General features: G+C 39.6%; 1 protein-coding gene across 1 annotated transcript; it reads right to left on the reverse strand.

Moving 5' to 3' along the window:
- Positions 1-830: 830 nt before the first annotated feature.
- Positions 831-17,801, reverse strand: LOC122555833 (vesicle-associated membrane protein 2-like). The gene is made up of 4 exons (XM_043702014.1): positions 17,457-17,801; positions 14,345-14,503; positions 7,550-7,601; positions 831-6,117 (listed from the first exon to the last, which is right to left on the reverse strand). Exons 1-4 carry the CDS (start codon positions 17,784-17,786, stop codon positions 6,101-6,103), a joined length of 558 nt encoding a protein of 185 aa, XP_043557949.1. The 5' UTR covers positions 17,787-17,801; the 3' UTR covers positions 831-6,100.
- Between the last annotated feature and the right edge of the window lie 9,217 nt (positions 17,802-27,018).

Raw genomic sequence — 27,018 nt, forward strand, 5'->3', positions numbered from 1 at the left:
TAAGAAGTGTTGTTTTGTAAATCTTAATTGGGAGTTTTATCAGACTAGTATTATAAAAGGTAAGGTAAAAGTTAGGTTAGAGAAAGGAATTGTAAATAGTTGTTAGTTAATTATTGTCTGTTAAGTTGTTTACATAAATTAGTTCTTGGCCAATAGAATTTTCACAGATTGCTGCACGGGATAAATTTTTTCTATGTTGCTGGTTTAAATTAAGCAGGAGCGTTTACCCCATGTTGTAATACCAGCAAATATTTCTATTTCTTCTCTCAATTGTGCAAGTTTTGTTCTGAATTAAGTAATGAAAAGGGTTCAGAAAAGAAAGGTTTATTATTATACTGTTCAATGTGGCTAGTTAATCCCTAATACATCTTGATTGTTACATAAAGTACTGATATCTATTTATACACAGCCTCAAAATTAACAGAATTTGAGAAAGCTGAGATAAATTTGAGATTGACTCTAATTATAGTATATTAACTCTCACTCTCTCATATCTCTTAAAATAGACGGTCGGTAATTTACATAGGAATTAGCTTGTGTATTTTAGTGATTAAGGTCATGTCTTGATTAGCAGATCACATGATGAAAATAAGAAATGGCAAAGATCAAATCCACAAGACTTAGATATTGTTCTATTCTCCTTGCCAAGCTATTTTCTGCCTATGGTGGTTAATGTAATGTTTCATGCTAATCACATGTAGATGTAAACCTTGTAAAAGACAGACTTGATGTTAACAATCTCAACATTGCAAAACCAAGCCTCATGTAGTTCTTCATCAACGTTTTTGAAGGGGAAACCTTTGAAAGCAAGTGAACAACAACCAGCAAAGTGTTTTTTAAAACAAAAGTTTATTTGCCAAGACAATTACATCAATGTTGCACATAACATGGAAGTTGCATTCACCAATTTAAATAAAAACACACACACGCTCACGCACACACAGAATACAAACTCAGTGTTAACAGGTTCATCATTGCGACATCAAATTGGTAAATACCTAATGCAACATTTCCATGCAATTCCCAATGATTTATGTTTAGTGGGGTGGTGGTGCTGTTAGGTGGGACAGGGACAGAAATGCACTCACCTCCAGGTTAAGCACTTAGAAAATCCAGTTTTGGCTCTTACAGGTTAACGTTATAAAGTACTATAAGACATTAAAGAAAAATACTAACAACTACAGATTCATTGGAATGTCCTTGAGAGCAAAAAGATATAAAACATTACAATTTTTCTAAATTGTGGTATAACAATATTCCAAAACCATTATAGAAAATTAACAACAGCATTGTAGGTGTCCATTTATTTTCAGCTAGTATGTTTCTTCAATTCTGGTATTTTTCATTGAGATAAAGAAATCTTGGAGGTCTGAAGTAAAAATTGAAACCTCTGCTCTGACACAAAGTCCCGCCTACATTAATTTGTCATTTTTTCTTTTAAATACTGACTGACCCATTTCCTGCATTCTCAGTTTCCTTCTCCAACATATTTCATTGAGCTCTATTCCACTACCTACTAAGGTACAACAAAATATGCCTTGTATAATTTTTTCAACAAATTAATCGAGCAATCTGACTTACAGTAAGCATTTCCCAATGTTTCTTTCCCCTCCAAAGAACTGCTGAAATGTTCTGTGGCTAAGCTGTCTTTAACAACAGAAATCAGGTGAAATCTATATAAATTTCACCTTGTATTAATCTAGACTAAGTTAATATTTCGGATGTCCTGTTATCTAAGGTCAGTCCCAAGTATTATTCTTCTGAGCATGTCTGGTGACAATGTCATGGATTGTCACTTCTTGTTACGACACATTTCTGTTTGTGTTTTTAACCCTGGTTCTGACCCATAGTTCTAATGCAAACTATCAACTTCCAACTTTAACCTGAACATCAAAGCCTTAATTGCAACCCTGATACCTTGTCCCCAAACCCTAAAGTTAATTGTGGACCCTGAACCTAACCCCAACTACTCTAACTAAAAAAAAGTCGCTAACAACTCACCTGAATAAGTAATAATAAGCAAACTTCTAAATTTAACCACCAATTCTAAACCTAAAACAAAAGTGTGATGTAGGCCCAGCTATTGTGCCATCATTACGGATGCAGGTCAACAGCAATTCCATACTTAATTTAAATAAAAGAGCTAAAATACTTCCAGTTATATGGTTACTTGTGGAATTTTACATTTCCTCTGTTTCTTAATGAAATTGATGCATTCTCAAAATACTGGAGTCCGGGAAGGGATTAGGTGGGTGTCAGGGAGTTGTAAAGGAGAACTGGAGTCTGAAAGGGAAAAACCCAAAAGGCAAGAGACAGATGGGTGCTCAGAGGGGAAAGGAGAATCTGGTTCCTGAGAAGGTAGAGCTGAATGATGATGTGAAGGGGTCAGGAGAACCAAAGCTCAAAGTGAAGAAGAGAACAGGGCCTCGATAGAAAGAAGTAGGCAAGGCTCAGTGGTGGAATGGTGTGAAAATGTGTTGCTGATTATTTTAAATAGGTTAGTGCCTTTCTTAAATTAATGAACAGAAGAAGTCCATGTGAACACATTAATATTATCCTATACCGAAGTCACACATCTTAATTTCAACCAATGCATTTTTATAAAAACGACTGTACGAAGCACGCCTATGGACCCCTCTCAATACTCCTTCCACTTCATTCATTTTTTAAACAAGATTATTCCATTTGAAAAATTGACTGCAGTGCTTGAACTCACAAGGAGTATTGTAAGTTTGGTATGGCCAAATGTTGCACAGCAGCTGTTCACAAATAAATCAGAACAAGTTGAAGAACGGGCTGTTGAAGACTACATTCACTTAACAGTGCTGAGAATAAATCAGTTCAAATATTCAAATGTAAAAAGAATAAACTTGATAATATTGTCAGTGGTCAGATCTGTGAAATAATTAATTATCCTTATATTCTCCATAACTTGGAAAAATAAAATTCTGAAGCATCATACAAACTACACCATATTAGTCAAACGTTTTATATATGGGGAAACTTAAGTTTGGGTCATGAAACGCTCACTGTATCCTCTGTGGATTGATCCTGTTGGCAATAGTACAGTTTAATTTAACAACAAGCATCAAATTGTTCAATAAATCATCAGAAAACTTTTTTTTAAAAAGTGACTTTTCAATTTTTGGTGAAGTGGACCTTCAGTTTAAAACTGACTGTAAACTTCTGACTGCCATGAGAACATAGTTGATTCAGGTAATCACATCACTCAAAAAACTATCAGAAGTCATAAGGCAAGGTGGTCACAGTGGCTCATTACCAAGGTGTTGCACCATAAAGAAATGGAAGGATTTAAGGTTTCCATTCAGGGTGGATACAGTTTCCAGCAGGTTATAGCATGAAGGGACAGGTGGGAAGTGAGACTGAACACTTTCACAGCAGCAGAAAAAGGGAGACAACAAAATGATGAGAGGACAGTTGCAAAGGCTTCAACTGTACAGTATCCCATGAGTAAATTCAACTGGTGGCATTAGCAGACACAGAGTTCAAGACCAAACAACTGACTCCTTCCACTGATTGTGACCAGTGTGTAGGGGAATTAAGAATAGTAAAGGGAATACTAAAACTTAAAAATGGAGGGGAGATGTATGAAATATAAAGCTGTAAAGCTATATTATTTTTACTTTTGTGGGACACTGCAGGAATGCATGTACAGCATGGAAATATACACAAAGCTTTCAAAATCAGTGTACAATCAAACTACTTACAATACATTTAGCAAATAGGGATGCATGTATTCTGCAGTTCCCCTTTCACGGTTTCAGAGGATAGCACATTACAGATTACACCATATATACAATAATGGAAGAAGGAGGTAAACACTTATTAACCCAACATTTTAAAAATAGATTATGCAATCCATTCTAATATCACATAAGATAATTTCAGTGAATAGGGGATCCAGAAAGTTAAGACCTTTGAATAAGAAAAGACCCTTAATGAAGATATTATAAACCAAAAGAAAAAAAATGGACATCATGCAAAAGTGTGGAAATATCAGTTTTAATCAGGGAATGATGATTTAAAATTGAAATTTTAAAAAATATGAGAACTTCAGGGTTCTGCAAGTTATTTACAGTCAGGTCCCAGGTCACGGATTGGATGGTATTTAAATTCTGTGGCCCATTCAAAGCACATTCTGTTTGATTGTTGAAAAGAAATCACATGAAAAATCAATCTCTTTTTTCCTGCATTGGTATGCCATGATGGTACAATGGTCTGGTCGAAATCAATCTTTTGTTAAGTAACTCTGTCTGCTCAGAAGATGGGATTTTATAGGTCTTGTAAAAAGAGATCTTTAGTGACACCCATGCCATTTGACAAACAATCCACAAATGATCGAAGTGAATAGGTCTGCTGCAGATATTGAATATACTCTATTTATACCAAAACAGGAAGATTGTTGCTTACACTATTTTCTTAATTATTGTTTCTTTCTTTCCACAACCCAAGTTCTATTCTGAAAAGCGACTGATAATTGGGCAATACTTTATTAATATAATGTAATCCTGGAGACTTCACAGACTTTAAATACAGTGATTGCCTCTGCTATTTTATATAAAATCACTATAATTAGGCGAGATTGCAAAGTCCAGACTGAGTCTCTGTGCCACAGTATAGAACTGACCCTGTTCTAAGTCTTGGGTTTGGGTTGTGAACATGATTCAGGCAGATGCCCACATCATTTGCAGCATTTCATGGGCATCAACTCTGTCAATGATGGATCAGGCTGGATGAAATGGCCAAAAACATGCTTTCATTACTTGGGTGCTTCTTGGTACTATTGCTTCTTTACTATTGGAATTGGTATTGGAGGTGCCAATATACAGATGTTGTACAGCAAATATGTTTACATTAATCTGTACATGAACTGTAGATTAGGTCAGTAATCGTGAAATTTGTGGTGCAGATTGACATCTGTCAGTCCTGCTTTAAATCCTAAAATCATAATGAAGAACAAAATGGCTGGAAAAATCAGCTGAACTTAATCCATCGGAATTTTATATTGGGCATAAAAGGAAACAAATGATTAGAGGAAATTACTGCACCCCCTGTATCCAATTTGTGTGATTTCTGTCCAATTTGTGCGATTGGTCATGATTGTTGTCACAAATAAATTCAAGGGTGTCTCTAATCTCGATTTTGAAGGCGGCATTTCTAGTCAAACTTTTAGTATGTCAAATTTGGATCATTATTTTCTTTTCTCTTCAACAAGTTTATTGGAACTGTGTGTAGCTTAGTAAAAGTTTGATATATTCCACATGGTTTACTGACTACAGACAATTTGGGATAGATTTCTATTCTGAGAAACCAGTTACTGTCAGACATAATCCCTAAACCCAGCAAATGTTCACATATCCTAAACAAAACATTGTTTGCTCTGTGCTGAAGGCTATGGTCATGCAATTACCCTTACTCAGCCTAAAGTTGACCTTGTTATACTTTAAAATCAATTAACATTTCAGGGACTTTTTTTATCTGATCTGAGACAGCTCCAAATATTGAACAGTCTGTTTAATTTTATTACTCAGTTGTTATGTTCATAGTACTAACACCAAGCCTAATTTTTTGATTTTGTATCATCATGTGTAAGATCTGCAATGCAATGATTAACTTGTTTTAAAACTGGAATGTTATGTTCAGATCCAAGATGTTACAAATTTCTGGTGATTTTATATTGTACAATTTAAGTCTGGGATTTGTTCTGATGGTTGTTAAGGCTTTAGGCATTTCAGACAATTACCTCGGGATGACTTGACAAGTCAGAAAAATGTCACAGAGATATATTCAGAAACATGATCCAACTATTGAAGGCCAAACTATATTGTGCTAGTTTCATCTAGGAATGTTTAAGACATGAACCTACATACATAACTATTCGGCAGTAAATAGCTGGTTAAATTGTTATTCAGATTTAGATATCAATCGATGTACCCTTTTGAATAATTAGGGTAGCTTAAAGACAAAATAAAAACAACCATGGTTATAAGCAGAGATTAATAAATAATATCTGACACTGGAGAAGGTATGGCTGACGAGAACAAAGCTGAGCTGCATTTTCAGTCGGACTTCTTTCTCCTCAGGTGCAGAAATAGACTGGAAGAGAGCCACAAGGAAGAGTTGAGAATCAGATAGCACAACCATACTGGCAAAAGACAGGGTTCTGAAACTAAATCACTTTAAAAGGGAAGTGAAAACCAGTGTGTGGATTTACCATCCCAAAGCAAGGGCAAAGCTGTGTTGGGCCAGGAGACAAAGGTAGGCACAAATTCTGGGATTCTCACCTCTCTCGTTATTGTGTGGTATCTTTATGACCTTAGGATCATGGTTGAGTTATAATCCTGACACCAGCAGCTCCACTTTGGAAGTGGTTATGTTAGAGCCCCCTTCAAGTTTCATAGAAATGGGCATATTCCTGATGATTGCTGTGTTTCTTACCAGTTTGGAGGTGTCGTGAACCATGGGTGAAACCATATTGGTCAGGTTAATGGTCACTAACCTTTATAAACAAAGCCATATTATCAACCCCAAAGTTAAGGTCACATATCGTGCAGATTGTGACATGTGAAGTTAGCAATAACTTTTAAACTTGTGTGTCAATTGTTTCCTGACTCCAGAACAGGGTTCCATCATGGTTCTGATTCTGAAGTCATCATCCCCATAATGGAGTTAGGAGGCAGGAACTGCTGTCTGCAGACTTGTGAGCTGCAATCTTATTGCTATAAAAATAGCATACTCCAAAACAGGAATGAAGGTAGGAATCCCAGAATTATTCCCAATTCTTTTTACATTATCCTGATATGTCCTTGTCGTGATGGCAAAATTTAGGCTCATGTGTATTTTACATGCTGCTACTGTAACAAAAGCCATCCAGCCACTAAAACTAAAGCTAAAATGGCAAATGAAGCTTAATAAACATCAGACAACTTCAACTGGAAGTCAAGGGCGGGAATCATTCAAATCTCCAGAGTGAGAGCCTCCCATTTAGCAGATCACATCAAAAAAGAGTATCAGCTTGGAAAAGTCCCAAACTGGATAAAGGGGCAGAGAAGAAAAGATCATAACATTTTAAAAAGTAGGAACAGAATCATACCTGTTCTGCTATTCAATCAGATCATGGCGATCTGACTACTTCCGAGAACCCTGGAATCCCTTGTCGATCAAAAATGCGTTGAATGCAGTCGGTAATTTATTAAAGATCTAGTCTCTCTTCTTGGAGAAGAGAATTCTAAAGATAAATGTTCTGCAAATGACTCTCTGAGAGAAGAAATTCCTCCTCATCACTGTATTAAATGGGAGGCCCCTTATTTTCAAACTGTATCCCCAGTTTTAAAATCTCCCACAAAGGGAACATCATCTTGGTATTTACCCTATTTAGTCTCCTCAGAATGTGATAAGCTTCAATAAGAAAGCCTCTCATTCTTATAAATGCCAGTGAGTATTTCTTCAAATCTAAATTAAAGCTATGAGCTAAGACAGCTTGTTTAATTAATGCATAGTTATCATGTATTTCAGACAAGGTACTTACTTATGATAATGATGATAATGAATGCACATATTGCTCCAAGTATAATCATCATCTGAAAGTATGACAACAGAAAAATTAGTTTAGCAGTAAGACCAATGCTACAACATCATAAAGTCAGATTTAGTTAATTTAATTATTTTCTGAATACATTTTATACATCAATCTTCAATCACTTATAGTGATACATGTCACATAAAACATAAATGACTGGAGTTGTTATTGTAGGGTCAATAATGTGCACTTTGCTACAGAGTACTAATGTTGGTTAATACAGAAGTACTAATAAGAATGGAAGATTGCTGTGTATCTGTCATTTTTACCATTATTGTGGATTTCAGTTTCGCACATACTACATTATGTCACACTTGCAGCACAAAACAAGCCATTTGGCACAACTGGTCTAGGCTAGTATTTATGCTCCACTGGTGCCTCTCAAATTACTCATCAGCAAACTCTATCACCATACCCTTCAAGTCATCTCTTCTCCTCATTTCTCCTCCTGTTCTGAACCCTATCTTCTGAAGTGTATCTATGCTCTTCACCTCAATACTCCTTATAGCAACATGTTCTACATTACTAGCACTTGGGATAGCACAGCGGCTCAGTGGTTAACGCTGCTGCCTTACAGCAGCAGGGACCCGAGTTCAACTGTACCCTTGGGCTGCCTGTGTGGAGTTGGCACACGTCTGCATGGACTTCCTCTGGGTGTTCTGGACTCCTCCCATAGTCCAAAGATGTGCAGGTTAGTGGATTAGCTAAATTGCCCATACTGTTTAAGGATGGGCAGGCTAGGTAGAAATGCAGGGTCTAGGTGGGATGCTGTTCGGAGGGTCAGCACAGGCTGAATGGCCTGTTTCTGCACTGTAGGAAATCTTTAAAAACAGAAACAGAATATTATTTTCAAAAGCCTTTCAAAGGTGTCCAATTTTCAATGTAATCACGTCTTGTCTATAAAACTTCAGTTTGAGAGCTTTGAAAATGTTTTGAGTTGAAACTGTAACTCTGTTTCTCTCTCCACAGATGCCGTATGTCCAGCTCCACGTTTCTGATACTTTCCAAGTTTATTCACATACTAGTCAATCTGTAATGTAAACCAGGTGAAAAATTCTTCAGGTGAAGTGGATTTAGATGTGAAGGACATTTGGACCATGATAGAAAGAGGTCATTAAGTCCTAATTCTAAAGTCATATACTCAACCTAAATACTTAAATAATTATAACATTATAATGGTCATGATTTAATATCAAAATAGAAGTGGGACTAATGGTGCTTACCATTATCCTTTGCAAATTAGACAGCAACTCAGATGAGCAAAGATGTATAATTAAGCACAAAATTCCATGAGTTCTTGGGCAAGATGCACTCTCTGCATACGCTGTACGAAAGTAATGGCTCACTATTTGGCTCCCATTCTAATGCTGACAAACGACTTTAAATTTTTGAACTAAAGTCAGAGGTGAGCTAAACTTGCCACAAAAAGAGTAACTCTCACTTAGTCCACTTTAAGTTCTTTTTCTATCAGCATGATAATTCTTAACTGAAGCAATCAAGAATCTTTGAATAGTAGCTGATACAAGTGCGGAATCTATGCTTTTATGATTTCAATTATTGTTAGAGGTTTTAAAATGGTTAAAAGTTGATTTTAAAAATAATCATTATTTAACTGGTCTAGGGTGGCATGGTGGCTCAGTGGTTAGCACTGCTGCCTCACAGCACCAGAGACCCAGGTTTGATTCCAGCCATGGGCCACTTTCCTGTGGAGTTTGCACATTCTCCCCGTGTCTGTGTGGGTTTCCTCCAGGTACTCCAGTTTCCTCCCACATTCCAAAGATGTGCAGGTCAGGTGAATTGGTCATGCTAAATTGTCCATAGTTGTTAGGTGCATTAGTCAGAGGAGAGTGGGTTACTCTTCAGTGGGTCGGTGTGGACTTGTTGGCCTGAAGGGCCTGTTCTCACACTGTAGGGAATCTAATCTAATCAAAAAACTGCAACATTAAGGGACTTGGGAGTATTTGTAATAAAACACAGAAAGCTAGCACACAGATGCAGCAGGTAATCAGGAAGGCAAATGGAGTAATCACTCTTATTTCATATGAGTTGGATTATCAGAGTAGAGAAGTCTTATTGCAACTGTACACAGTGCTGGTGAGACCACGTCTAGATTACTGTGAGAAATTTTGGTCTCCTTATTTAAGGAAATATATCATTTAACCTGAAACAGTTCAGAGAAGGTTCATAAGGATGATCCCTGGTATGGAGCATTGTCTTATGAGCAAAGGCTGAACAGGCTGGTCAGTACAGACATGGTGGGTCAAAGGGCCTGTTCCTGAGCTGTGTTATTCTATAGTCTCATTGAAACATATTGGATTTTTAAGGGGCTCGACACGAAAAATCCTGGGAGGGAAGATGTTTCCCCTCGTATAATCCTGGAATCCCTACAGTGCATAAAGAAATGATTCAGTCCATCAATTCCACACCAAACCTTGGTGAGATGCTCATCAGAGGTTTGGTGTGGAATTGATGGACTGAATCATTTCTTTATGCACTGTAGGGATTCCAGGATTATACGAGGGGAAACATCTTCCCTCCCAGGATTTTTCGTGTCGAGCCCCTTAAAAATCCAATATGTTTCAATGAGACTATAGAATAACACAGCTCAGGAACAGGCCCTTTGACCCACCATGTCTGTACTGACCAGCCTGTTCAGCCTTTGCTCAAAAAACAATGCTCCATACCAGGGATCATCCTTATGAACCTTCTCTGAACTGCTTCAGGTTAAATGATATATTTCCTCAAATAAGGAGACCAAAATTTCTCACAGTAATCTAGACGTGGTCTCACCAGCACTGTGTACAGTCGCAATAAGCCTTCTCTACTCTGATACTCCAACTCATTTGGAGTACCCCAGCCCCCTACCCTATCCCCATAACCCTGCATTTACCCTGGCTAACCCTAGCCTGCGCATTTCAGGACACTACAGACAATTTAACATGGCCAATTTACCTACCTGCATGCCTTTGGGCTGGGGGAGGAAAGCAGAGCACCAGATGGAAACCCATGCAGATGAAGGAAGAACATGCAAACTCTACAGAAACAATTGCTCAAGGCTAGACTCAAACCTGGATCCCTAGTTCTGTGAGGCAGCACTGCAAACCACTGACCCACTCTCATGGTAGAGTCTTAGAGCAGAAAGCATAGTTTCAGAATAAAGGCCGTCAATTTAAGACTGAGATGAGGAGGAATTTCTTCTTTCAGAGGGTAGTAACTCTTTGGAACTCCTTTGCTATAGAGAACTGTGGGGGTGGAAGAAGAGTCCTTGTGTATATTTAAGGCTGAGATGATTAGATTCTTCATCAGTTGGGGAATCAAAGGTTATGGGAAAAGGGTAGGAGGATGGATGTGAGGAATGTCCGATCAACCATGATCCTGTTGAATGGTGGAATGGACTTGAGGGACTGAATGGCTTACTCCTGTTCCTATTTCTTATGGTCTCCCTAAATCCAATTGATTTTCTCAGTCTATCTGACACAGAATTGAACTCTGGATTCTAGTTTGCATTCCCTGGTTTAGACCCTGTTTTTCCCAAAAATAATTTTCAACCTGATTGATTAAGGAGATGCAGTTATTTGCCTTGATCATATCGGTCCTAGATCTCTTATTGAGGGCACAGTGCAGGTTAGATCTCCCACTTACAGCAGCATGTTTTGCGAAAGTTCATTGAAATTAGACCCACAAGAGAAGTCTAACTATTTGCTGGTTATTTAAATTCTGGCACATTACTATGGATAGTTGAATACCAACCCAAACAACAGCTTGGCAAGTGGAAAAGAAGCATTGGTATAGTATAATAGTCTCTCTGAAGTAGACAGTGAGAGATAACATAGCACCATCACTAAGAGGTGGCTGGAATTACAGTGTTAAATGTTTCCTTTACAAAAATGGAAACAGAAGGTTTCTAGTGGGAAAAAGAAAGTTGACACAAAGATGTCATAGGAAACAAAGTTTTATAGGGAAGAAGTGTATGTAAAATCCAAAGTTTTTACAAATTTTTAGAATGTGGTGATGTGGGCGGCACGGTGGCACAGTGGTTAGCACTGCTGCCTCGCAGCGCCAGAGACCCGGGTTCATATCCCGCCTCAGGCGACTGACTGTGTGGAGTTTGCACGTTCTCCCCGTGTCTGCGTGGGTTTCCTCCGGGTGCTCCGGTTTCCTCCCACACTCCAAAGATGTGCAAGTCAGGTGAATTGGCCATGCTAAATTGCCCGTAGTGTTAGGTAAAGGGGTAAATGTAGGGGTATGGGTGGGTTACGCTTCGGCGGGTCGGTGTGGACTTGTTGGGCCGAAGGGCCTGTTTCCACACTGTAAGTAATCTAATCTAAATAATACTCATTCACATCATAAGTTCCATTAGTATATATTCCAAATTACATAATGTAATGGATGAGGAAAAAAAAATAACACTGCGAACTTAGAATCATAGAGTCATACAGCATGGAAACAGACCCTTTGGTCTGACTTGCCCATGTCGACCAAGTTTCCAAACTAAACTAGTTCCATTTGCCTGCGCTTGGCCCATATCCCTCTAAACCATTTCTATTTATGTATCTGTCTTTTGAATATTGCATCTACCACTGCCTCTAGCAGCTCGTTCCTTGATCAAACCACCCTCCGAATGAAAATGTTAGCCTGGTGCGACAATTATACCTGCCATGTAATTGCTATTGATATTCATTTGGTTGTAATCACTTAGATAATTATTGTGACAAAATTCTGATTGCCAACATTCTTTCTTTCAAAAGCAACAGGTTAGATCTTCTAATTTGCTTCTCTGTGCTCAGGTTATTTTTGTCAAAATGATTGCTTATTATCTGTTTTACAGATAATCTGTGTGAATAAAAGTCTACACAAGCTTTCACAAGCTACACGAGCTTTTTCAGCTTTTATAGATTTAACTGCTGGTACAAATTTTGTGTTACATGACTCTGATTCTAGAAAGATTGTGACTCTTACTGTAGCAGTGGATCACTTGACTTCAATATGCAAAAAGGTTTGAACTAATCACATCCATGACATAACCTTGATAATTTGTGCTCACATTGCTGACATGAGAATAGCAGAAAAAAGGTCCTTGAATTTGCTTCCAAACACTTGAAGGTCCTGTTTCTCTAAAATTGCAGCAATCTCACAGTGGATAGTAGATCCCACATGACACAAAACATCTAATACAAATTAACTGGTTTTAAGTAAAGTATTGAATTATTAAAAGGTAAAAATGAGTGAAAGAATAGAATAGGAAAATTTTAACAAAGGTAATATTTCTCCAGTTGCAAGAACGTCATAAGTAGTGTTTTGTTTTAAAATTTGAGAGACATGTCAGAAAAAAACTCCAACTATTTAACAATTTGTGTTTACTTTTGAAGTAAAGCTAGTCTTGACATTTAAAAGGATTTATTCCTTCAACATTATTATGTTTTACTTTTTATGACTGAATTCATAAACTATGTGATAAATTTTGTGAAAATAATCTTACTCAATTAAACATAATATCAAGCCTGCAACAGTAAACATTTTGATTGCATTCAAAATGGTTTTAAATACGTTATTTAACAGAAGATTTGGGCAAATTCAGGACTGTAACAAAATTTAGAAGTTTAAATGTCATTCCTGAAAAACTGACATTTTGTGGTGGAAGTCTCCCTTTGTTTTTTAAGTGTGGGTGTGTGTGTGTTAGGTGATGGTACAGCTAAAGAACCCAGCAAGATAACACCCAATTTCAGCATATAAGAACTGCTGGGCAACTATCTCGCCCTATCAGTATGAGTCACCAGACACTGCTGGCCAAAGAGAGGGCAGCAACATCAGGGTTGCGAAGTCTGCCAGTCGAGGCCTACTCCTTTAGGAATTCTGTGGCGAGATAAGAAATCATTTTTCCATTTTCGTTGCGGGTTGTAGGTGGTTAGGAGAAGCAGGTCACAAGGGTCAGAGGCAAGGACGAGGAATGGCTTTTATAAGAAACATCCTTGCCCTCATTCATACCTCTGACTGTTCCCAGACTGTCCCCAATCTAAGCTGGCAGGCAGTCTGAAATTAGCTGTATTTTCTTCTACGTGGGCAGGCAAGTGTTCAAAGAAGTGGAAAGTTTAGACCTTCAAATGACAATTAATTAATAAATCAAAGGCCTTAATTGCTGGCAAGTTGAAAAACTCCCACATAGATGTCCCTGCCCAGCTTTTAGTTGATGCAGAGTCCAGGGTCAACTAACCCCATTATCTCTCACCATTGCCAGGGACAGGAAATACTTCTTGCAGTTTATGTTTTTCCTCACAGACTTTGAAACTCTTTTCAGCAAGAGATGGAGAAAGCAGAAACTTGGAATATTTTAAAGGCACAAGCAGCTAGACTTCTGATAAACAAGGTTACGGGAGGAGGGTATGGAGTAGAATATTGGAGTAATCAGATTGGCCATGATCTTATTGATTGGTGGAGCATAGTGGCCTACTGTTGTTCTGAATTCATGTGTTTGTACATTAATGCAAAATCATCCATAATATCATACAGTTGCAGTGTATGCTTGATTTTCATTTGTAGGCCAGGTATATATAGAATTGCACACATACTGTTAGATAGTTTAATGTACATATATGATAAATATCAATATTTGTACATCTTTTAACCTTCTGTAATATGGAAACTAAAACACATTTATCACCCACTGATGCCGAGTTCCTTACATTATGCTTCCAGGCATTGCTCAGTTTGAGAGTATATAATATTCTGTTGGTTCAAACTTCTCACCTTGCAGTTTTTCCACCAATACTTCCTCTTCAGCTTAGCAGCACTTGTTTCAAATTGTGATGCCCCAGCTTGGAGAGCATCTGCCCGGTCATCAAGCTCTGATAGCTTCTGATCTCGCTCGAGGACTTTGTCCACATTCACTCGCATGATGTCCACCACCTGGAAAGAACAGAACATTTCCCAGTGTCTCACTCTCATATACGTTTATTATTTTACTGCTGTCTCAATGCACTGTGTTAATCCTCAAGAGAGTTCCACAGGGCTTGGAAGGTGGAGAAATGCACTGTTGTGACAGAGTTATATAGTTCAGCTACAGGTCTTGGCAAGACACGTTCCATTCCATCCATGCACTCTTATAGTTCTTGGCTGGCTTTGCAGCCCTGGTGGAGACACCATTCTGTAGATGAGACATTAAACTCAGGCCCTGTTTATCTCCTCAGATAGATATAAAAGATCCCATAACAATGTTCAAAGAATAACAACTGTATTCTATCTGCATCCTAGTCAATATTTATCTGATAACTAAAACCACTGAAACCAATTTGTGTTCATTTACTTCATTTTGTTTGTGGAGCGTTATTGGGGAAAAACTGTTGATGCATTTCCTGCATTATAACAGTGACTACACTTCAAAAGTATTTCATTGGCTGTGAAGAAGTTAGGGAAGTAAGGTTTGGAAAGGTGCTATATAAATGCAAGAGATTTTTATTTTTAAAAACCTGTGCATTAAACAGGAGCATACGTTTTCTAGTATTACTTCTCAACTTGGAACTTCACTGTACAACTTCTCCTAACTCACAGGCCTACAAGACAAATACCCATCACCCTGACATATTTCAGTATCTATGTATGTCTTTCTACCCATGTCAACACTCCATTGTGTGTTGTTTGTTGTAAAGGAAAGAAGAGCATACAACACAATAGAGGGGACCAAAACAGAGAGTGAATGAAGAAAACTTTGCCTCTCCACATCTAGGGATGTCAAAGCCCTGAAAATGTTTCACTCAACCGATCCCAAGTGTAACAGCCATTATTTATCTGACTGAGGGAAGAGGTGATTCCTCCGTTGCAAACGTTTGCACTTCAGTAGGTGATGGCTGAGATTTTTAAGGTTACGAATTGCAGTGCCAGACTGCACAATGTCCCTCACACCAACATCTTCATGCTTGAGAATGTCCAGCAGTCTCTGGATCCAATGAAGTAGCATGATATCAGGTCAAATATAGGCAAGGAAACTGCCTGATCATTTTTCAATGTCTTCATACCAAACTGCTTCACCTCACACTTTTTGAACATCATCTAAGAAAAACACTTGACTGGTACAACATGCACAAATGTTCACTCCCTTCACCACCGGTGTTCAGTAATAGCTATGTGTATACCATCCAAAAGATGCACTATCAAAATTTAACAAGGCTGCTTAGACAGCACCTTCCAAACCCACAACCACTACCATTTAGAAGGACAAGGGCAGCAGTTACATGGGAATAAAACCTACAATCTCCAAGTCATTCACTATCCAGACTTGAAAATATATTGCCTATCCTTCAGTGCTATTGAGTCAAAATTTGGAACTCCCTCCCTAACGACATTTTGGGTATACCCACACCAAATAGATAGCAGTAGTTCAGGTAGACAGCTCACCGCCACTTTCTCAAAGGCAACTATGGATTGGTAATAAAGGCTGGCCCAGCCAGCAAAGCCCACAACATATGAATTAATAAACCAAATTGTCCAACTGGATATAATTTTGATTTAACAGACAGGGAAGGAGTAGGGAGCATCAGTCCATTAGTCAAAAACATTTACGATTTAATGTCAGAAACTGTTCATATATTTTCCTGTAATTTCAGATGCAAGAAAAAGAAAACTAAGTTTACAGCAGATAATCTATGCCCTCTTCACGATTGATGAATTCCATCAATATATTGTGCTGTTTACAATTGTTTAAAAGCATAGGCTTTAAATATGTGTCTTTTAAACAGACTATTTCAAAAACAATTGAAAATATGTGTGTTTTAGAAATGTTAAAATCTTAATGGACCAGCAGCGAAAGAAGTCAAATTTGTTACCTATGAAAAATGTAGGCCTTAAATGTTCGAAAATGTCTCAATATTCTCCAAACAGCACAATGAGACAACATTTGAAATCAATAAAATGCGAGTATTGCAAGCACATTTGCAAGCAAATATGTTTATGACCTATATAAATTAGGTCTGTGTGTAGGTAATTCTCAGAGGCCAATAGTTTTTACAACATTTTTTGTTGTCAGCCACACCACCTCACATGGAAACATAGGGCCACCTAGTGACTGACTTACAAAAGTGGCAGAATGCTGAAAAGATTTCAGGCCAAGAAGTGGAGTTCATTCATTACTATGCACATATTGTGTTCAGACATATACTGGAATTTTAACCTTTGTTTTTATACCTTAGTTCTTTTTTGGAAGAGGCGATTAAGGGCATATTCCTAGACAGTTGTCAACGGAATGTACTCAGAGAAGTAGTATGCTGTTTTGGCTTATCTTTCCACAGTGCCGAACAGTGTGGTGCGGGAAAAGCAGAGTCGGTCAGGCTGCATCTGAGGAGCAGGAGAATCAACATTTTGGGAATAAGCCCTTCATTGATTCTCCTGCTTCTCGGATGCTGCCCGACCTGTTGTGCTTTTCCAGCGCCACACTTTTCAACTCTGATCATCGGCATTTTACACAGTGCCTCTGGCAGTTCGGCTTTTATTGAAACCGTTAAAGTGTGGAGCTGGAAAAAGCATAGCAGGTCAAGCAGCATGAGAGGAGCCAATGTTTCAGGTCGGAACCTTTCATTAGGACTACCTTTATTGGAACTTCAGGTTTGCTAATTTCATGCAATACTCCGACTAATCCTGCTCTAAAATCTTTCCACTGCAGAAACCATACTTTGGTTATGGACATGTTTTGAAGTGTTTGTAAAAGCTCCTTTTGTGCACATGAAAAGAATGATGAGGCATCTGATTATAATTTTAAAACCACCCCCTTTGTCCATTCTTGTGTGTCATATCTCAAATCAACTAAATCAAATGTCAATGGGCTAAAGTTTCCTTTTTCCCCACACAGCCCCAGTGGAAATGAATTTACCTCATCGACTTGAGCCTGTGTTTGCTGCAGCCTTCTGTTGCTGGTGGTATTGACTGGTTGTGTAGGTCCTCCATCTCCTGGATTTCCTGGCCCTCCTGGTGGACCTCCTGCAGGAGCAGCAGCAGCTTGGGATGGGGCTGACCTACAAACCAAAGTAAAACAGATCTCTTGTTGACAATACGGTACCAGCATTTCATGTGGATGACAAGTCACTGAACTTAGCATTCCTGAAACAGGTAAACCGATAAGGCTGTGGGGGCATTTTACAGCCAAAAGCAGATCACCACTGAAGGTCGAATTATTGAAAAATGAACTATTTTCAGGTATCATGATGAAACTCTTATTCATCCATGGAGGTGAACTCCATTTTACTTCAACCAAAATAAACTCAAATCCACTGAGCTAGTCAAATGAAGTTTAATTCTTCAGTTTTAATTCCAAACGTTGACTCCAAAGTTTTTGCCTTAATAAAGAAGACGTTGACAGTTTCAGTCTGCTTCGTAATTATGTTTTCTGAGCCATAATTTCATAAGTCTGGAGGAGAAAAACAGTCAGACCACAGAAAGGGAAGAGGGGAAGGATATTTTGTAGAGGAGTTAGGGCCATGATGCTTGGGTCAAACTAGATCCCAGCCCATGTTGGAAATTGTTGCCCAATATGAGTTTCAAGGAAGTGGTTTAATGAAGAAAGGAGGGACAGCCTCCCGATATTGAAGAGCGAATAGGAGATCGCTCCAGCACTGTTCATTTCTGGAGTATATTCATACCTGAGGAGCTTTCCTTTCTTTTGTGGGTACATCACATCAAAGTCATGTTAATGAATACTTTATATTAGAATACTTGTGTTGGTTACCAGTATTCTTGGTAGGAAAAAGTGTACAGAGATAAATGGAGTTTAATTTTGGTTAATTGCAAATGATCAAATCCTGATCTATTTTACAGATTAAAAAGACTCCCACTCAACAACTTATATTTATACATCATTGTATAATGATGACATTTAACAGAATATAAAGAATTCCAAATTGTGTGACAGGAATAATGTCAAGCAAGCTACAACCATGAGCTGAATAAGGAGATGATGACCCAGATTTTGCAGCCCCAATACAGGTGAACAGGAATGTTGTCATTGAGACCTGGGCGTTTGTACTTGCACTAAAACCTGTAGATTGCTGCACACCTCATTAGCTCCAGAGAACTCTCCATAGGACACCTTAGTGTATCATTCTGTAAAGCGGCAGCTCTCCATAGTTTGTCAATTTGGGAAGATGATCAAAACATAGCTTGGTCTAAAACATAGTGGTGTGGTTTTGTGTGTAGTTACACAAATTTACCTATCTCACACTAGGTATACAGACTGTTTATTTGAGGATCAGTAATGAGATTGCTCAGCAGGCAGACTTGTTCCAATAGCTCATCAACTAGAACAAAGAGAACAAAGAAGAACAAAGAAAATTTACAGCCCAGGAACAGACCATTTAGCCCTCCAAGCCTGAGCCAATCGAAATCCACTGTCTAAATGTGTCACCCAATTCCTAAGCATCTGTATCCCTCTGCTCCCCACCTATTCATGCATCAGTCCAGACACACCTTAAATGAATTAATCGTGCCTGCATTTACTACCTCTGCTGGCAACGTGTTCCAGGCACCTACCATCCTCTGTGTAAAGTACTTGCCGTGTGTATCCCCCTTAAACTTTTCACCTCTCACCTTGAAAGCATGGCCTCTCATTATTTAATCCTTTATCCTGGGAAAAAGCTTATCTCTATTTACCCTGTCTATACCCTTCATGATTTTGTAGACCTCAATCAGGTCCCCCTTCAATCTCCTTTTTTCTAATGAAAACAAACCTAACCTATTCAACCTCTCTTCATAGCTAGCACCTTCCATATCAAACAACATCCTTGTAAACCTTCTCTGCACCCTCTCCAAAGCATCCACATCCTTTTGGTAATGTGGCAACCAAAACTATACACAGTATTCTAAATGTGGCCGAATCAATGTTGTGTACAATTTTAACATGACTTGCCAGCTCTTCTACTCAATACCCCGTCTGATGAAGGCAAGCAGGCCATACATCTTTTTGACCACTCTATCCACCTGTGCTGCAACCTTCAGGGTACAATGGACCTGAACTCACAGATCTTTCTGCTCATCAACTTTTCCCAAGGCTCTTCCGTTTACTGTATAATTCACTCTAGAATTAGACTTTCACCTCACATTTGATTGGATTGAACTCCATCTGCCACTTCTCCACCCAACTCTCTAATCTATCTATATTCTCCTGTATTCTTTGACAGTCCCCTACGCTTTCTGCTACTCCACCAATCTTTATGTCATCTGCAAACTTGCTGATCATACCAACATTGCCCTCTTCCAGATCATTTATGTATATCATAAATAACAGTGGCCCCAGCACTAATCCCTGTGGAACACAACTGGTCACCTTTCTCCATTTTGAGAAACTCCCTTCAACTACTACTCTCTGCCTCCTGTTGCTCAACCAGGTCTTTATCCACCTAGCTAGAACACCCTACACACCATGTGACTTCACTTTCTCTGTTAGTATACCATGGGGGACCTTATCAAATGTGGACTTGTTGGGCCAAAGGACCTGTTTCCACACTGTACGGAATCTAATCTAATCTAAAATGCCATACTAAAGTTCATGTATATGACATTAATACTGTAACTACTGTTACAGGGAAGCACAGCTATACTCGGAGAAGTTTCACTTGTTCAACACTTTTCTATCACCTTTTCTCCTTTCAGGCGCTCTTTAAATGCTACCTGGTGTCTTAACACTGGAACGAAAAATGCTAACAAGCAGGATGTTGAGCATGTGATTAGTAGCCAATGCCAGGCTAGAATTGCAGCATATAATGTTAGACAGCAGTTGATGAACTATTTTATTTTCTATCAGCATATTGCTACTAAAATTCACAAAGGGATAGGTTGGCAAGATCAGAGTCATACAGCACGGAAACAAACCCTTCGGTCCAATGATAACTATCTTCTCCAACCCAAAATGGTCATGATAATTTTGCTCTGCATGATATTGTAAGCCTGTTGATAGTATTAGAAATAAAGCATACAATGTATGCCCAATAATTATGCATAATATGCACCACTAGGGTGCACCCCTAACCTTAGGAGGGTTCATAAAACAGCATCGGAATAAGATTTTAGAGGACTGAATTTCCACTAACTAGCCCACTGTTTTCTCTACATGGTAACTACTATGCAACTGCTTGGAAGAAAAGGTTGAATCTGATAATTACAATTCCCATTTAGTAAAAAGTGGGAGGAACATCCAGTTATATGTATAATGTTGTTTGAAAGAATATACACAAGTCTTTATGACAATAGTAAGCTGTTCCTAAACCAAGCGTCTCTGAGATTCACTGGGGAATTCCATAGAAATATAAATCCTAACTACAACCCACAAAGCCAAGAACTCAGGCTATTGTTAAACGGCTTCATCCCTCCTATCTTTGTAATTTCCTCTAGCATCATTGCACAGATCATTGCACTTCTCCAATTCTGTCCACTTGAGCATCTCTGATTTTCATTGCTCCTCTGATGGCTCTGAATTTCCCTCCCTAAAGCTTTCCTCCTTTATGAATCTGACTAGAACTATCAGGTCACAAGGACTCCAAGTAGCCCATTCTGGATGGAGAGAGGGAGTAAATGGTTAAAATAAGATTGAAAATGGATGTGCAAACTGAGACGTACATTTGATCTGCATTTGTTAGTTGAATTGTAGGAAGGACACCATTACAGCGTTGCCTGCTCATTTAAATAGGTTTAATGTGTACTCAGCACTTAAATTGTAACTTCCTAGCACCACGGCATGGTGGCACCAGGGCGGCACGGTGGCTCAGTGGTTAGCACTGCAGCCTCACAGCTAGGGACACAGGTTTGATTCCAGTCTTGGGTGAATGTCTGTGTGGAGTTTGCACATTCTCCCTGTGTCTGTGTGGGTTTCCTCCGGGTGCTCTGGTTTTTTTCCCACAGTCCAAAGATGAGCAGGTCAGATGGATTGGCCATGCTAAATTGCCTATAATGTTAGGTGCATTAGTCAGAGGGAAATGGGTTACACTTTAGAGTGTCGGTGTGGACTTGTTGGGCTGAAAGGCCTGTTTCCACACTGTAGGGTATCTAATCTAAACTACTTCTGAAGCTAGTCTACATGTTTTAAAGGGACATACCTTGTGACTGGCTCTGGCAGTTGGACAGATAATGAATCAACTTTGGGAAACAATGAAGAATGGCACATGGTGTGGAGAGCAGGCTCCAAGGCTTTTCAGTGCTGCATTAGAGATCTTGGTGGAAGAAGTGGAAAGAAGGCGAGATGTTCTGTTATTCAAGGGGGTATGCACCCTTCAATCGTATGCTCCGAAGACAAAGGGAGCAGATAGCTGAGGAGGGCAATACCAAGGGTCAAGCTGCAAGCATCTCACAAGAGTGACAAAGGTCTGTAAATGTATCTTCAAATGCTATAGTTCACTAGCTGGACTACTAACCTCAGATACTGCGCGATTCAACACACCCCCATTACTGATCTACCAACAATCTCTGTTAATCAGATCTCATGCCTCATATTCAGGTCATTTTACCTCAAACTCATACACTTGGTTCTGCTGCAAGAGAACTTCCCCTCTGTCTTGTGGGATTGGGTAGCATGACTGTACGTAGCAATAGTGAACCAGAGATAGAAAGCCTTACCTCTGCCAACTGGAAATGGTCCTATCTGTTGTGTAATGGTCATGGCTGAGACCAAGACCATGGTCAGTGGTGGGACTGAAACCAAAGATGATAGTACCCATAAGCTTAGCTCTTGATTGCCTTCAGCCTAGGGTCTTAAATGTGGCAAGTTAGCTAGTTGTTGTGTTGGTTTTAATTTTCCAAAATTGCCATGATTTGGGAAAGGCATTGTTAGATTGGAAAATAATGAATGTAACTCCTTCATTTAGAAATGGAATGAGATGGAAAGCAGGAAATTACAGGCCAGCTAGCTTAACACCTGTCTCAGGAGGGATATTAGAAATGATTGTCAGAGCACTTAGAAAGCTTCAAGGTGATCTGGCAGAGTCAGCATTATTTTGTGAAAGGAAAATCTTGTGTAACCAACTTACTGAAGTTCTTTTAAGGAGTAACATGTGCTATGGATGAAGGACAGCAAGTGGACATGTTGAACATGGATTTCCAAAGGCATTTGTTAAGGTGTCACTTTATAGGTGTTGTGGATGACAACAGCCTATGGTGCACATGGTAAAATATTTACATGGAAGAAGACTGGCTAGCTGATAGAAAACAGACAGAAGGCATAAAATTGAAAATGGCTGTACAGACTGGCTCATTTTCTGGTTGGCAAGATAAATCAAGTGGTGTGCCACAGGTATAAGTGCTAAGGTCTCATCTTTTTACAATGTATCTAAATGACTTGGATGAAAGGACAGAAGGTATGGTTGTTGATGACACAAAGATAGGTGCAAAGTAATTTGTGAAGAGGATATAAAGTACGCTGCAGAGAGACATAGATAAGGTGAGTGGACAAAGATCTGGCAACTGGAGTTAACATGGGAAAATGTGAAATTATCAATTTTAACAGGAAAAATACACAAGAAGCATATTATCTATATGGCATAATTGTAAGACGTCAGTCAATTACAATTATAGATATTCTACTAAACTATTCAAATGCATTATAGCACACCTCTGGAGCAAGTGGAACTCAAACCCAGACCTCCTGGCTCAGAAATGAGGACACAACCACTGCATCACAAGAGTTCCTTCAATTACAATTAAAGGTTGACATGAGAGAGCCAGTCTAAAGTCCTAAATAATTTTATAGAATGTTATTAATTAGTAGCTCTAAAATTGCATCCATAAGTCAGGAGGCTGTGCTTCAGCTCTAAAAACCATTGGCAAGAAAACTGGAGTACTGTGGACAGTTTTTGTCACCTTACTTAAACAAGCCAGTGTATTGAAGTAGCTTGGAGCAGGTTAACGAGACAAATATCTTGTAGGACGAAAAATTGCACCGGCTAAGTCTGTATCTGCTGACATTTAGAGAGCAAGAAACCACTTGATTGAAATATCTAAGTTCCTGAGTGGTCTTGACAGGATGCATGTGGAAAGGATATTTCCTCTCTTGCGAGAATATGGAGTGTGGGGCTGCTGTTTAAAAATAAGGTTTCACTCTTTCAAGACAGAGGTGAGGAAATTTCTTTTCTCACAGAGTCATGAGTCTTTGGAAGTTTTTTAGAGTCATTGTAATAGATCTTACAGCACGGAACCAGACCCTTTGGTCCAAACAGTTCATTTTGAACATAATCCCAAATTAAACTAGTCCCACCTGCATGCCCTGGCCCATATCTCTCCAAATCTTTCCTGTTCATGCACTTATCTAAACATTGTAACTGTACCCACATCCACCACTTCCTCAGGAAGTTCATTCCACATTTGAACCAACCTCTGTAAAAAAATTGCCCTTCATGTCTTTTTTAAAGCTCTCCACTCTCACCTTAAAAATATGCCCCCAGTCTTGAAATCCCCCATCCTAGGGAAAAGACACCCTCCACTGACCCTATCTATATATGTTATGATTTTATAAACCTCTATAAAAGGTCACCACTCAAACTCTTACACTTCAGCAAAATCTCCCAGCCTTTCTTTATAACTCAAACCTTTCATACCTGGCAACATCCTGGTAAATCTCTTCTGAATTCTCTCTAGCTTTGGAAAAGCAGAGGCTTTGAATACTTTTGAGGCAGTGAAGGATAGATTCTTCAGCAGCAAGGGGTTGAAAGGTTATTGGGGATGGATGGGAAAATAAAACAATCAGATTAGGCATAATCTTACTGAATGGTTGAGTTGGCTCCATGGGCCAAATGGCCTACTGTTGCTTTTAATGTGTATCTATGTATACGGCTGTTCTAGCTCTGAAGTGCTGACCAAATCCCTTTGTGCACTTGTGACCCAATCATAATGCAGTGTCCAATAGCTGATATCTCAGTTTCCATTATAGCTCAAGCAGCTGATCCCCATCATCTGATTGCTACAGGAGTTGTTCAGATTGTTACCAGTTCAGACAGCTGATATCATGGTTGTGGATTACAGTACTCATAGACACTTTTGGGAAATGTCTCATTTGTTGTCAAAAGATAGTCCTTGTCAGTCATGAACTCAAAACATTGCAGCATTCCATCATGCACATAATGTACATTGAGAATAAATGTTATTGTTCCGAATTTTGATTGAGATGGAGAATTTATTGTATGCATTGAAATAACTGGACAGGCAGAAGGAAAACATTATTATCCACTGAACAATCGATCATCCAATACAGCTTGTGACCATTGGACAATTTATTGTCAGAAGGTTTTAAATCTTGAAATCTGTTGGCAATGACTGCAATGCCAGACATTTGACAAAGTGCCATTTATTGTGAATAAGTAATAGAATTGTTAGTTAAATGAGTTGATTAATAAAAAAAAAGCTGACACTGCATTTGAGAGCTCAAAGATTAATTTTAGGCACACATCTCTCATACTAGGAGAAAGTGAGAACGGTGCAACAGAGAACAGCAACAGAAAAAGTGTTGAGTACCCTCAATAACTTCTTCCAATCTTCCCACATTCTCCAAACCAAAGGAGTAGCCATGGGCACCTGTGTGGGACCCAGCTATGCCTGCCTGTTTGTCAGGTATGTGGAACAGTCCATCTTGCGCAGTTACACTGGCACCACCTGTTCCTCTGCTACATCGATGACTATCGGCGCCGCCTTGTGCTCCCACATGGAGGTTGAACAGTCCATCAACTTTGCCAACACCTTCCACTCTGACCTCAAATTCATCTGGACCATCTCAGCAATCTCCCTTCTCTCCCTGGACCTCTCCATCACCGTCTCTGGCAACCGACTAATCACAAACATATACTACAAGCCACCGATTCCCACAGCTACCTAGACTACACCACCTCCCACCCTACCTCCTGTAAAAATGCCATCCCTTATTCACAATTCCTCCGCTTCCACTGTATCTGTTCCCAGGATGACCAGTACCACCTCAGAATGTCCCAGATGGCCTCCTCCTTCCATGATTGCAATTTCCCTTCCCATGTAGTTGATGATGGCCTCCAGTGTATCTCCTCCACTTCACTCACCACTGGCCTTGAACCCCACCCCTCCCAACACAACAAGGACAGAAACCCCCTGGTCCTCACCTTCCACCCCACCAACCTCTGCATACAACGCATCATCCTCCACCATTTCCGCCACCTCCAAATGGACCCCACCACCAGGGATATATTTCCATCCCCACCCCTATCAGCATTCTGAAAAGACCATTCCCTCCGTGACTCCCTGTCAGGTCCACACCCCCTGCCAGCCCACACTCCCTGCCATCGCAGGAAGTGCAAAACCTGCACCCACACCACTCCTCTCACCTCCGTCCAAGGTCCCAAGATCTCCTTCCACATCCGTCAGAAATTCACCTGCACCTCTCCCAATATCATATACTGCATCTGTTGCACCAAGGGTGGGCTCCTTTATATTGGGGAGACAGGAGGTTTTCTTGAGATTGTTTCAGAGAACATCTCTGGGACATCCGCACCCACTAACCCCACTGCCCTGTGGCTGAACACTTCAACTCTCCTTCCCACTCCATCAAGAACATGCAGGTCCTGGGCCTCCTCAATGCCTGGAGGAGGAACGCCTTACGTTCCGTCTTGGGACCCCACAACAACACGGGATAAATGTGGATTTCAACAGCTTCCTCATTTCCCCTCCCCCCACATTATCCCAGTCCCAAGCCTCCAACTCGGCACCACCCTCCGGACCTGTCCATCACTGCCCCCTCTGACCTATCACCTTGTCCCTCACTTTCACCCACCTATCACTTTCCCAGCTACTCCCCCAAACCTCACCCCTCCCATTTATCTCTCAGCCCTGAACCACAAGCCTCATTCCTGATGAAGGGCTTATGCCCGAAATGTCGATACTCTTGCTCTTCGGATGCTGCCTGAATGGCTGTGCTTTTCCAGCACCACACTTATAACATTCATCTCCCATACAGTTGCTTCCACCATGGGCAGAGTCTTTAATGAGAAGAAAGCCATGCTTAAAAAGATGAGAGACGCTACACTTGAGATACAAGGATCACCACAGAGAGGTAGAAGCATTGTGAAGTTTGCAGTACCCATCAGGGAATGTTTATGGTGACATTTGAAGTATGACACAGTAGCAAGTCACCAGTCAAGGACTTGTGTCTTTTTTTTTTCTGTTCATTAGTCCCTTTCTTACTTTGCAATTGTACCTAAACAATCACTTGCAATGTCTTCTCCTGTTCCTGTACCACTATCTTGTGAGTGGCATGGTGGCTCAGTGGTTAGCACTGCTGCTTTACAGTGCCAGGAACCCAGGTTTGATTCCAGCTTTAGGCGACTGTGTGGAGTTTACACATTCTCCCCATATCTGCATACGTTTTTCCCTTAGTCCAAAGGGAGGTTAGTGCAGGTTAGGTGAATTGGCCACGCTAAATTGCCCATAGTATTCAGGGA

The sequence above is a fragment of the Chiloscyllium plagiosum genome, chromosome 13 (genome assembly GCF_004010195.1).
Source record: "Chiloscyllium plagiosum isolate BGI_BamShark_2017 chromosome 13, ASM401019v2, whole genome shotgun sequence".
NCBI lineage: Eukaryota > Metazoa > Chordata > Chondrichthyes > Orectolobiformes > Hemiscylliidae > Chiloscyllium > Chiloscyllium plagiosum.

What these genes read in the sequence shown, in the direction of transcription:
- LOC122555833 (XM_043702014.1), bottom strand. Translation starts at nt 17,786, where the DNA reads ATGATACCTGAAAATAGTTCATTTTTCAATAATTCGACCTTCAGTGGT. An exon ending in CACAGGCTCAAGTCGATGAG is followed by an intron (nt 14,504 to 17,456) that starts GTAAATTCATTT and finishes TGTTCTTTCCAG; the next exon opens with GTGGTGGACATCATGCGAGT. An exon ending in ATTGGTGGAAAAACTGCAAG is followed by an intron (nt 7,602 to 14,344) that starts GTGAGAAGTTTG and finishes TCATACTTTCAG; the next exon opens with ATGATGATTATACTTGGAGC.